The sequence below is a fragment of the Hemiscyllium ocellatum genome, chromosome 13 (genome assembly GCF_020745735.1).
Source record: "Hemiscyllium ocellatum isolate sHemOce1 chromosome 13, sHemOce1.pat.X.cur, whole genome shotgun sequence".
NCBI classification, from domain to species: domain Eukaryota; kingdom Metazoa; phylum Chordata; class Chondrichthyes; order Orectolobiformes; family Hemiscylliidae; genus Hemiscyllium; species Hemiscyllium ocellatum.
The window spans coordinates 89,646,694-89,659,841 of NC_083413.1; the positions used below are offsets into that span (position 1 = coordinate 89,646,694).

At 42.4% G+C, this 13,148-nt stretch overlaps 1 protein-coding gene across 1 annotated transcript; it reads right to left on the minus strand.

Annotated features, from left to right (window-relative positions):
• Positions 1-562: 562 nt before the first annotated feature.
• On the minus strand, positions 563-8,019 carry LOC132821644 (alpha-1,4-N-acetylglucosaminyltransferase-like). Its single transcript, XM_060834360.1, has 3 exons — positions 7,940-8,019; positions 4,526-5,015; positions 563-2,325 (listed from the first exon to the last, which is right to left on the minus strand). The coding sequence occupies exons 2-3, from the start codon at positions 4,988-4,990 to the stop codon at positions 1,711-1,713; spliced, it is 1,080 nt and encodes a 359-aa protein (XP_060690343.1). The 5' UTR covers positions 4,991-5,015; positions 7,940-8,019; the 3' UTR covers positions 563-1,710.
• Between the last annotated feature and the right edge of the window lie 5,129 nt (positions 8,020-13,148).

A 13,148-nucleotide genomic window follows, 5' to 3' on the forward strand; every position in this document is an offset into this window, starting at 1 on the left:
TGCTCTGGAATTCCTGCAGTATTCCTCACTGTCACTCTCTCCATCTCTGCTCCTTTAAGATGCCTTAAGTCTAACTCTTTCTATACTGGTCTCAATATCTCGCTTGGTGGTTTGATGTCAAGATTTCTTTCATCTTGCTCCGGTGAAGAACACTGAGAAGGTTTTACTCTGTTGAAGTCTCTACAGAAATGTAGGTTGTTATTTGTCTACTCCTATTTTGGCCAGTTTCAACTTAACTCTCAATGGACCAGAGTCAAGGGATCATTGGGTCACATAAGCTCTGAAGGAACAGCTTGTGTTCAGTCTGGATTGTGTGATTGTTGGAGGTCTGGGGAGAAGGTTGGTGACAGGAAACAATGTCCAGCAACTGGGAAATATCCAGCGATCGCTGATTAGAGAATAACCATTTAAAACCTGGGTGGGAAATGTTAACCTGAGTGGGATTGATGACTCAATCCAGCACAGAGGCGAATAAAATCAACGGCAAATTCAACCCTTTCCAAACCAATTTACTGTGTCAAAATCATCAGCAGAGATTTACATATTCACACATCATCAAGAAGACAGTAACACTGCAGTAATTTAAAAATAGATCCATTCATCATGTAAATGAATTAATCAAAGTATACAAGATAGAAAACTAAAACTTTTACGAGTTTCATCATGCTTCTGGAAGCAGAAATAACCTGAGAATGTTTTAAACATAAATAACTATTCAACATCACCAACATGAAACCCCACATTCCACATCCCTGTCCAGTCACTAGCCAGAGACAGAGTAACCGGGAACACAGTGATTGTGGGATTCCACCAAGAGACAAGATTCCAAGTAAGTCCGCGAGACCTGAAATCAGGATGACTGAGGAGCACAGATTAACTGTCCCTGATCTGATCGAAGTAACCTCAGTGCTTACTGAGCAGAAAGTAACACCATGAATTATTCAAGAGAAGACTAAGCCTTGGGTTCAGAGAAACAGAAGATTGGATTCCCATGCCCGATGACACCTGCAGGATCTACTTCAGATGCAAGAAATTGCAACAATTCTGACAGACAGACAGGTGGAACTGACTTTCCAACTCTGGGATTGGGAAGGTTTGCAGTCCCCGGATACTGCTGATTGGTTTAATAATGAGCAGAACGTTCACAAGAGGGCCTGAGACCTTCAGGCTTGTACGTATATAGTCCAGCTCAGATAGGACAGCTCCTTTACCACGTGAATTACCTCAGGGCAGAAATACAACTAGAGGCTGGCTCGTGAGAGTGAAAGGGAGTGTGAGACCTTGGCCAGTGGTTGGTTTAGTCTTCATCTTGTTGGAGAAATATGTGATGTTCAAAAGACAAAGAGCATCCATCTTTTTGCTGACCCCTTTTCCCCCTCTACATATCTCCTACTGTCATCTGGGACACCAAGCTACACCAAAACCCAATCCTTACCATCACCCAGCAGCCTCATGGACAGCAGGAAGAGCCCAGTGAAGATTCCACGTGATGGAGCCAAGTGGGACTCCATTAAATCAGCCACAGTGATTGGTTTGCATAGCAGTGATGTTTGTAATAATTAACAATCAGTGTAAAAATGCTGGATAACACTCAAACATATCCCAGAAAAAAAATCACCAAAATTAGTCCATGGGTCATTCTGTTCTAACCTGCCTTGTCCACGTTAACATGGAGGTTCAGTGTAACCAGGATGTTCAGTGACAATGTTACTAATTTTTTGCTGGTTTTTCTATCTGGGATGGGAGAGATTTGTATGTGCTTGGACAGTATTCACTAAAGAAATATTCTATCAAAGATCGACTTGCTTTGATTTCAATTTTCCGATGACCAATCATATAATTCCAGATATGTACTCCACTAGTCTTTGAGAATTCCTTTTCGATAGTATCATTGTTGTTATTCCATGTATTTTTACGAAAGAACCTTCCCCAATTAGAATATGGAACTGGATAGAACCAGTTGTTGGACAAGAACATAATCCCTTTGCAGTCTTTGTTGCGGAAGTTATTGAGATTATCAGTTCCACACCATTTCTTCAACATTCGGGTCATCAAGTCTGGACCCTGCCGGCCCCAAGCTGCTCCATTGTATTTATCAACAAAATCTCTTAAGCACATCTTGGTAAAGGAATGAGAGCGGTTAAATCCCAAAGCTGCATTATTGGCATAATTACTCGACTGTTCACAGAGAAAGTTTCGGAACTCCAAGGGTTTGAGTGAAATGATATCCGAGTCCAGATAGATGCCCCCGTACTTCCACAGCAAGGCTAGCCGGCAGCCATCAGCTAGCACATGCAACCAGTGTCTTTCCTTGCTGGGATCTACCTGTAACAGAGCAAAGGTTTGTATTAATTCTGCTTGCTTGTGTCCCACAGCACTCACTTTTACCATCAGCACATTTTTCCCTCTCCTTGTCTAGTCCCTTCCCACTTCTATCTGCAATTCTTCTCATGCTTTCAGAATTTTCAGTCTGTGGGCTCCAGTTACCCCCTCTTCACCATGGACATACAATCCGTTCACACATCTGTCCTCCATCAGAATGGTCTCAGAGACCATCCAATGCCCCCAGAATGTTAACCTGAATTTTGGGTCAGCTTTCAATGAAAGTGCAAGCTTCCAGTCACAACCATGCATGATGAACCATCAAACAGTGTTTTGGCCTCTAGCAACAGGCTCAGTCAGACTCAAAACACTGTTATTGATATTGGTTGCTATCTAGGAAAGCTTTTAATCTGAGTTACAAAATAATTATATTCGTTCGGGGATGTGGGCAGTACTGTACATCTTGAATCGCCTATGGGAAGGTGTCTTTTTGAACCATATGGTGTAGGGTACCCTCAATTCTGTGGGAATGAAGTGAGGAGGATAAAACAGATGAAGCCCAGTGATCACTGAATGATTAGAAAGTTCAGAAACAAAAACAGAAAATGCTTGAGAAATCTAATGGTGTCACCCCTCAACCTCCTACTCCCCAGTGTAAAAAGTCCCAGCCTATCCAGCCTCTCCTTATAACTCAAACCCTCCAGTGCCAGCAGCATCCTTGTAAATCTTTTCTGTACCCCCTCCAATTTAATAACATACATCCTCTACCAAAGCAACCAGAATTTTACACTGTACTCCAAAAGTGCCCTCACACATGTCCTGCACAACCTCAACACGATGCCCCAACACCTATACTCAATGGCCTGAGTAATGAAGGCACCCTCCTGTCTTCCGGCACATCTCCTATGGCTGTAAATGATATAAATATTGCAGCTGGAGGGCCCTGCAATTTTTTCCCTAGCTTCTCACAATGACCTGGGATGCATTTAATCAGATCCCAGAGATTTATCCACCTTTATATTTTTTAAGACCTCTTAGACCTTCTCTTCTGTAATGTGAACTGTTTTCAAGACAAGCTATTTAACACTTGAGTTCCCTGTCCTCCATGACATTCTCCACAGTATATACTGCTGTGAAATAATTGTTAATATCTCTCCCATCTCTTATGATTCCACACATAAATGACCTAATTAATATTTAAGAGGCTCCTTTCTCTTCCTAGTTAATCTTTTGCTCTTAATGTACCAGTAGAATCTCTTCAGATTATCCTTAACCTCATCAACCAAAGCTTTCTCACATCCTCTTTTTGCCTTCCTGAATTTCTTCTTTAGAATGCCCTACTCCCCTTATACTCTTCAAGAGATTTACTTGATCGCAGTTGTCTACACCTGACATATGCCTCCTTCTTATTCTTGACCAGAGCCTCAATATCTCTTGCTATCCAGTGTTCCCTTCTCCTACCAGCCTTGCCATTCACTCTAACACTAACATGCTGCTTCTAAACTCTTCATTAGATGAATTCATCACTGAAGTACTGGGTCTTGTGATGATGACAGTTGGTCAATTTGTAGAAGGAATCTTTCCTGCAGTTACAATGGGGCCCAAATGGCTTGCTTCTTTCCAATTTTTACTCACTGAACTGACTGACTCTCGAGCCCTCTCTCACACACAAACTGACCTCAATCCTGACCTTCTGCACAGTCTGACTCTCTGTTTAACAGATAAAGAAAAGGTTTGATCCTGGTTCCCCTCCAGCTCTGTCTCAGGGATTAACTATTTGAGTCACCAATTAAAACTGTTACCTGCTTCCTGGTATATGTTCCCCTGACATCTACTGCCTAAGCCATACCCTCTGCGTTTATATGAACAGAGTAATTTCAAAAGTGTTCTCTGGATGGAGGGGTTTCCAAACTAACAGCCCCCAACCACCAATGAACAAAGTGCAGTCTGAATACTTGAGATAAATATTGACTTTCAGAAAGAAAATGACCATGGCCTTCTTGCAGATTCTCCAAATGAGCAATTGAACTTCAGTCTAAAGCCTGTAGGAATTCCAGAGTCTGCATTATCCATTATTGTACATATAAAACTGGGATTTAGTTTGTCAGCGTAAATCTCATTACTTATTTGTCAGATTGAGGACTAAAAGCAGCTATTATCATCCATACAGTCATCCACCAGCCAGTTCTGTGCAACTCCTTACCTTCACATACCATCCAGCCAAGGGTGTGTTGTTGAACAATTCTTTAGGATTCAAGGGCAAGATGATGACATTCTTGAATGAAGAAAGCAGAGGGATGCCTTTGTACTCAGGTTCTCGATACGCAGATACATTCCCAGTGAATGCTTTCATGAAATAATAAACTCGTTTGTTTGGATTTAGTCTAGCTGCTGATTCGATGCTGCACATGACCAATGGGGAAGGGTTTAGTTCAGTGGAGGTTTGTAAAAACATAATTCCAGGCTCTATGCTTGGGTGTGGGCGTTTCACAATCACCGTGTTCTCAGACCATTGGCCAATGGAGATTATTTTAGCCGAATAGTTTGCCAGAATGATTGTAAAATCATTTACTCTTAAAAAAATGTTATCAATTGAGGGGCTTGTAAAAAGAAAGATGACAACTATTAGTGTTAGGAAAAATAAGGTAAGGGTCTGACACCTTTTCATCTCTGGAGATAGTTTTTCAATATTCCTGTAAAAAGAAAGGATGACTCAGGAGTAAAATAGTCCAGTTGTGATGTTATACAGACATACCTTTGAGAAACATTAGTTATGAATTAGGAGAAAGTGAGGACTGCAGATGCTGGAGAACAGAGATGAAGAGCGTGGTGCTGGAAAAGCACAGCTAGTCAGGCATCATCCGAGGAGAATTGACGTTTCAGTCATAAACCCTTAATCAGGAATCAGATTACAGATTATGCCCTAAATGTCGATTTCCCTGCTCCTCAGATGCTGCCTGACTGGCTGTGCTGTTCCAGCACCATACTCTTTGAATCAGTTATGAATTCAAAAGCAAAATGCATTTGTTGCTGGAAATCAGAATAAAAGCTGCTAACAGCTCAGCAGGTTTGGCAGCATCTGTAGAAAGAGAAACGGAGTTAATGGGGGGATACTTGTCCTTGCGCTGGTGCCAAAGATAAATGTGAACAAGTGAAGTTAATTGGGTAAGAGTCAAAAATGCAGATTATCATCAAGAGAATCTTTAGCAATTTAAGTTCTTTGATCTCAAGCTGAGGTTTCAACTTCCAAGCTGCAGGTGTTCAGGGATGTATCTGCACACATTAACTTCTTACTAAAAGCACAACTTTTAGCAGGAATTAATTTGTCTTTCTCAAATAGCATCAACAACCACCCAACAATAAATGGAGCAATACATACTCCACATGATCTCAGGAAAAGCTGAGTGCACTGGCCACACGCAGGAGCTTTACACAATCCAGAACAAACTGATTGGCACCAACATGAACATTCGGACACATCACTTTGACATGTCACGGCTGCTGTGTATGCTGTCTACAAGCTACCCTGTGGAAATCCACAATGCATCCCCTCACTGCAACTTCCAAATCTGCGACCACAACCTATTCCAAGGATATGGGGCCACAATGAGCTGCAAGTTTCTCACCAATAGACATCGTCCCAACTTGGAACCCTCACTGGCAGCATCTGTGAAGAGAAATCAAAGTTAACATTTTGGGTTCGGTGACTGGGGTAGTTCTCAGAAAGAGTCACCACACCCGAAATGTTAGCTCTGATTTCTCTTCACATGTGATGTTCGACCTGCTGAGCTTTTCCAGCAACTTCTGTTTTTGACTCTGATTGACAGCATTCACTGTTCTTTTGGTGTTTATTTTGACCCCTCACTGTTCCTTCAACATTGTTGGTTCAAAATACAGGAGTCCCTCCCTCCCAGGACTCTGGGAATACCTCCAGCACACAGACTGCAGTTGGCCATAAAGCAAGAGCACAGATGCTAGGTTTATAATCCAGAACCCCAGTTTAATGTTCTGGGGTCATGGGTTCAAAACCCACCAAGACAGATTAAGAAATTTGAATTCAATTAAGAAAAATGTGGAATTTAAATCTAGCCAAATGACAGCCATGTATAAATTGTCATAAAAGACTACCTGGTTCATTAATGTCTTTCAGCGCTGCCCTTCCCTGATCTGGCCTGTGTGTGACTCCAGAGCCATAGCAATGAATTTGACTCTTACCTGCTCTCTGAAATGGCTCTAACAAGCCACTTAAAAGGTAATTAGTAGCAGGCACTAAATGCTGGCCCAACTAGTGACGCCCACATTCCATAAATGAATAAGCAAAATATCAAAAGTCATTCCAGCAACATCACAATTCCTGATATGGGTGAATGGATATAAAATAAAACATTCAATTCAGCAGTAAAAACATGCTTTAAATCACCTGGAAACCAGAAAGCTGCTTTTCAAATATAATCCTCAAAAAAAGTAAAGTACAGCAGATGCTGAAGATTGCAAATAAAAACAGAAAGTACTGGAGAAACTCAGCAGGTCAGGCAGCAACAGTGGAGAGAAACAGAGTTAATGCTTCGAGTCAGGTCTGATTCTTATTCAGCTAGTAGAAAGTGAGGACTGCAGATGCTGGAGATCAGAATCAAGAGTGTGGTGCTGGAAAAGCACAGCAGGTCAGGCAGCATCCGAGGAGCAGGAAAATAGACGTTTCAGGTATAAGCCCTTCATCAGGAATCTGCTGATTCCTGATGAAGGGCTTATGCCCGAAACATTGATTTTTCTGTTCCTTGGATGCTGCCTGACATGCTGCACTTTTCCAGCACCACATTCCCTACTCTGACTCTTGCTCAGAGCTGCAAAGGGCTGGAAAATGCTCTGGTATTTATTTTACTGACGATAGGGGAGAGAAGCCCACTCTGTGTCCCCTCAGCACCTTGCCCACTCGCCCCTCCTTCCCTTTGTCAACAACAGAATTCCATCTTTTCTTAGCCCCCTTCAGTTCCAAAGAAGGGTCACGGGACTCAATGTCCCTCTCTTGTCATGAGAAGCTTTCTGACTTGCTAGGTTTCCTTAGCACTTTCTATTTTTATCTTAAATGGATTCATTTTTTTCATTGTTCTTCAACTTTTGTGATCAGTCTACGATCGAAAATGCCAGAAACTGACCCTCCCAGCTTTCCAATCTCCTGCAGTCTCTCAGCCTGTGCTGTTCCGTCCTGCTCTGTCTGTCTCAGCTGCTCACTGCACTTTCAGGGAAACCTCAGTAAGAAACTGATTGTTTAGTTTTGAAGAAAACAATATTGAAAACTGTTCTCTGTTTCTCTTATCAAATCACACGCATTTAACACGACATTGTACTGACTCAACAATCAGTGTAATGATGATCTTATGGTTCTGACCAGTGTAACAGCACCTACCATTTACATCTAGTGAAGGTCTGAAAGAACAGTAACACCAATATTGGTAAAGACATTTTCTCTGCCTGAATGTCTCTAATCTATATTGTTCCCAGTACAGTTCTCTAATTTGAATAAAAAAACAAAGATCAAAAGGGACAAATTCCTTTCCAATTTAACAAGAATACCCTGACGATGTGACAGAGGAAGAATTTTAAAGCCATTCTCACTTACCGGATGAATCCAGTCTGTGAACCAGACAATGAGCTGTTTTATATCAATAAATTGCTTTCACATTCAGGAGCCGAATGGGTGTGTATATGTAGTTGGAAAGGTTCACATCAGGTGTGTCACAATATCAGGAAGTTCTGCAGTAAAAGCTTTTCAGATTAAAGGAACAGCAGGCCTTTGGACAGTTTTTTTTTTCACTTTTGCAATGCAGTGACGGTAATCTTTTTCACTCATTCATGGGATGAGAGCACCACTGGCCAGCATTCATGAGGGGGCACTGACCAGGCCAGTATTTATTGCCCATCCCTAATTGCCCAGAGGGCAGTTAAGAGTCAACCACATTTCTGTGGGTCTGGAGTCACATCTAGGCCAGACCAGGGAAGAATGCATTTTCTCTCCCTCAGGGATATTGGTAAAACAGACAAGCTTTTCCCTCAACAATTTATAACGGATTGATGGTCATCATTAGAGTCTTAATTTAATATTGCATTTAAGTTCCACCATATGGTATGGCAAGATTCAAAGCCAGGTTCCTAGAATATTATTGGGATCTCTGGTTTAACAGTCGAAAGGTGTGGTGCTGGAAAAGCACAACAGGTCAGACAGCAATCAAGGAGCAGGTGAATCAACATTTTGGGCAGAAGCCCTTCATGGGGAGCAGCAGTGTGGGGAAGGGGGTGGGGGGTAAGGGATAAATAGGAGGATGGGGGTGGGGGTTGGGTCAAGGTAGCTAGGAAGGTGACAGGTAGCTGCAGGTGGGGGGATGCTAGTGATATGTCAGAGGGGAGGGTGGAACAGATAGGTGGGAAGGAAGGTGGACAGGGAAGAAATGTCAAGATGGCGATGCCAAGTATGAGGGTTGAATCTGGGATGAGGTGGGGGGAAGGGTGTTAAGAAAACTGATGAAGTCGATATTAATGTCTTGTGACTGAAGAGTCCCAAGACAGAAGATGAGATGCTCTTCCTCCAGTTATCGGTTGGCTTGGGTTTGGCGGTGGAAGAGGCCCAAGATTTGCATGTCCTTGACAGAATGGGATGGGGACTTGAAGTGGTCGGCCACAGGGCAGTGACACATGGGACCTGGAGGTGTTCCTGATACGTTCTGTGAGTTGTGAGTTGATATTCTGCCCCCCCAATGTAGAAGAGCCCACATCAAGAGCAAAGGGCAGTAATGAGGTGTTTGGAGGTGCAGGAAAACCTCTTCCAGATGTGAAAAGATCCTTTGATGCCTTGGATGGAGGTGAGGGTGGAGTATGGGTGCAGATTTTGCATCTCTTGCGGTGGCAAGATAGGGATGGGTAGGAAAACATATCTCTGGTGGTGAGTTCCAATGGAGGTGGCAGAAATGGTGGAGGATAATACACTGTATCATGTGATTAGTGAGGTGGAAGCTGATGACCAGGACTTCTATCCTTGTGGTGGCTGAGGGCAGAGTTTCATGGGCAGAGGTGTGGGAAGTGGAGGAGATGTGCTGGAGGTTATTATTGACCATGTGGGAGGGGAAATTGTGGTTGTTAAAATAAGATGCCATCTGGGATGTCCTGGAGTGGAATTGCTCCATCTGGAAGCAGGTACAGTAGGGGTGGAGGAATTGGGAGTAAAGGATTGCATTTTTACAGGAGGGCTGTGGGATGAAGTGTAGTCAAGGTAGCTGTGAGAGTCAATGGGCTTAAAGGAGATGTCAGTGCCGAGTCTGTCACCAGAGATGAAGATGGAGGTGTCCAGGAAGGGGAAAGAGGTGTCCGAGATGGCCCAGGTGAACTTAAGATCTGGGTGAAAGGTGTTAGTGAAGTGGCTGAACTGTTTGAAACCCTCATGGGAGTATGAGATGGTGCCAATTCATCAACAGTTCATTAAATTCACTAGCACCTTCTAGCTATACCTACCTAACCCCTTCCCAGTAACCTTGCCCCCACCCCCACCCCCACCCCACCATCTTATTTATCTTTCAGTCCCCTCCCTCCCCACCAATATGCCTGATTAAGGTCATCCACCTGAAACATTAATTCTCCTGCTCCGTGGATGCTGCCTGACCTGCCGTGCTTTTCCAGTGCCGCACTTATCAATTCTGATCTCCAGCATCTGCAGGCCTCACTATTTCTGTGGTTTAAGAGTTCAGCGATATTACCATTTAGCCATTGCCTTCCAAACTTTGAACTGGGGGTGTGTGGTTAAGTCCCACCTGATCCAGTGGTGTGTAATCAGAATGATTAGAAAATAGTTTTTGAAACATGACATGGATGTGTGTCACAGACAAGTCATAGGGTCAGAGAGATGTACAGGAAACAGACTCTTCAGCCCAACCAGTCCATGCTGACCAGATATCCTAAACTAATCTAGCCTTATTTTCCAATATCTGGCTCATATCCCTCTAAACCCTTCCCATTCATGTACCCATCCAGATGCCTTTTAAATGTTAGATTAATTTAAACGCCACGCAGACACGAAAATGTCCACAATCTGAACATGGCAAAAAAACAGTTGGAAATATTGAAAGGCAGAGATATCAGTGTAACTGAGCTGTTTGCATTGTAGCAGCAGTCGATGTGTTGCTGTAGCTCTTTCCAAATGGAGAGAAAAGGAAATCAATGCTGCAGAATCCAGTGTTTTACTTCAATAACAGACACCTGGAGTTAGTTTCAGAGACTGTCACCATACCTGACAGTGATTGATAAGCATGTGTTTCCATGTTACCATGAATAAAGAAGCCACAAATTACAAGCAGTTTGAGGCTAAAACAAAAGGAATTCACAAAGGGAATAAGTTCCAAATGATTTACCTGAGCCACATGCAAATGATGGGGGAGAAATGGGCTCCAATTCATGGGGCATAGGCACAAGGTGCTGGGTTAAGGAGAGAGCTGTTCCACTGGAACAGGCTTCGTTTGAACCTTGCTGGGAGCTGTGCCCAGGTGAATCAGATAATGAGGGTTCTGGATAGGGTTTAAATACTAATTATTTGGAGGGAGGGACGATTCTCATAAAAACAAGATTAAAAAAACCTAGAAGAAACAGGAGAGCAGAGGTGCAGGGTACTGAAGAAGTGAGTATTAAACAGGTGTGACAGGAAAGGGAGAAAATATGTACAGAAAAGTGACGCAGAAATTAGAATTAAAGGGTAATAATAGTAAAACTTCAAAGCTTAAGGCTCCTAACTTGAATGTAAGTTGCATGTAAACTAGTTGGTGAGTTGATGAGATAGATTAGTATACATTCCTTTGATATTACTTTGCAATGCATTTAGCTGTCACGTAACACAATGGTAGACTCTCCAAATGTCATTCGAGTGACTGATGTTTGCTCCTGCTCACACCCCCAGTATTTCCTGTTTGCAAAAACAAATGGGACCTGATCCAGCATCATTACACACAGCTCCTGATCCCTGGACCTTGGACATATTCCATTGAGCAGGTGACTGTGATTTTTAAAATCTTATTCTTCTCACATTGGGATGATCTTTGCTCAGTCCAATCCAGTTGGTATTTTTCCTCTTACTAGAGACTGTATTTGAATAATATGAAACAGATTTGTTCTGAGGTGAGAGGTATTCGAAAGCAGTGATTATATTTCTCAGACTTATTTTTTCTGTCTTTAAGAAGATATAAAGTATGAATCTATTGGACAGGTCAGAACTGGTCATGAAATTATCCAAGAGGCTAGAGAGAGGGAGGAACTGAAAGAAATTAATGTTAGTCAATAAGTCATATTGGAGAAGTTAATGGAATGAAAACTGACAAATCTCAGGAAGTTGATAATATCCCCACTCAAGTATTGAAGGAGATGTCTACAGAGATATTGAACATATTAACAATTTGCTTTCAAACTTCTTCTGTTGAGTATGTGGGGCAATAATCTGCCAGATTATAACATGGGGAAAATGTGAAGCTGTTCACTTTCGGTAAAACGTCCAAACCTGAAAGATCAAATCTCCTGTTTCTCTGAGGCTGCTTGACCTGCTGCGTTTGCCTGCTCCACATTTTATCGACTCTGACTTTTCAGCATCTGCTTTCCTCATTATTTCCAAATTATCCACTTCATCAGGAAGAATGACCAAACCTCACCATCTTTGCTGATGACTAAACTTTGTTATAGAATCATAGCGTTATAGAGATGTACAGCACGGAAACAGACCCTTCAGTCCTAGTCATCAGTGCCAACCAGATAACCTAAATTAATCTAGTGTCATTTGCCAGCACTTGGCCCATATCCCTCTAAACACTTCCTATTCATCTATCCATCCAAATGTTTTTTAATCCACAATTCATCTTGCAGTTCGTTCCAGACACGCACCACCCCTTGCGTGAAAACGTTGCCCCTAAGGTCTCTTTAATATTTTCCTCTCTCACCCTAAACTTATATCCTCTAGTTTTGGACTCCCTCAACCCAGGGAAAAGACCTAGTCTATTTACACTATCCATGCCCCTCATGATTTTACAAATCTCTATCAGGTAACCCTTCAGCCTCTGACGCCCCAGGGAAAACAGCCCAGCGTATTTAGCCTCTCCCTTTGGCTCAAACTCTCCAACCCTGACAACATCCTTGTAAATCTTTTCTGAACCCTTTCAAGATTCACAACATTCTTCCGACAGGAGGGAGATAAGAACAGCACACAATATTCCAACAGAGACCTAACCATTGTCCTGTACAGCCGCAACATGACCTCCCAACTCCTGTACTCAAAACTCTGACCAATGAAGGAAAGCATACCAAACGCCTTCTTCACTATCCTATCTACCTGCGACTTCACTTTCAAGGAACTATAAACCTGCACTCCAAAGTCTTTGTGTTCAGCAACACTCCTCAGACCTTACTGTATAGGTCCTGCTCTGATTTGCCTTTCCAAAATGCATCACTTCACATTTATCTAAATTAAAATCCATCTGCCACTCCTCGGTCCACTAGCCCATCTGATCAAGATCCTGTTGTAATCTGAGGTAATCTTCTTCACTGTCCATTACACCTCGAAGTTTGGTGTCATCTGCACCAATACCTCTTATGTTCACGTCCAAATCATTTATAAAAATGACGACGAGCAGTGAACTCAGTATGTTCCTTGTGGTACATCACTGGTCACTGGTCTCCAGTCTGGCTACAAGAACATGTCAGCTATCCTCTATTTGTGTCATTCATTCATTTACCTTGTTCCACAGATTATATGCATTCATGTAAAGAGCCATTTGTTTGCCTTTTTCTGATTTTTTTCCTTTGTATTA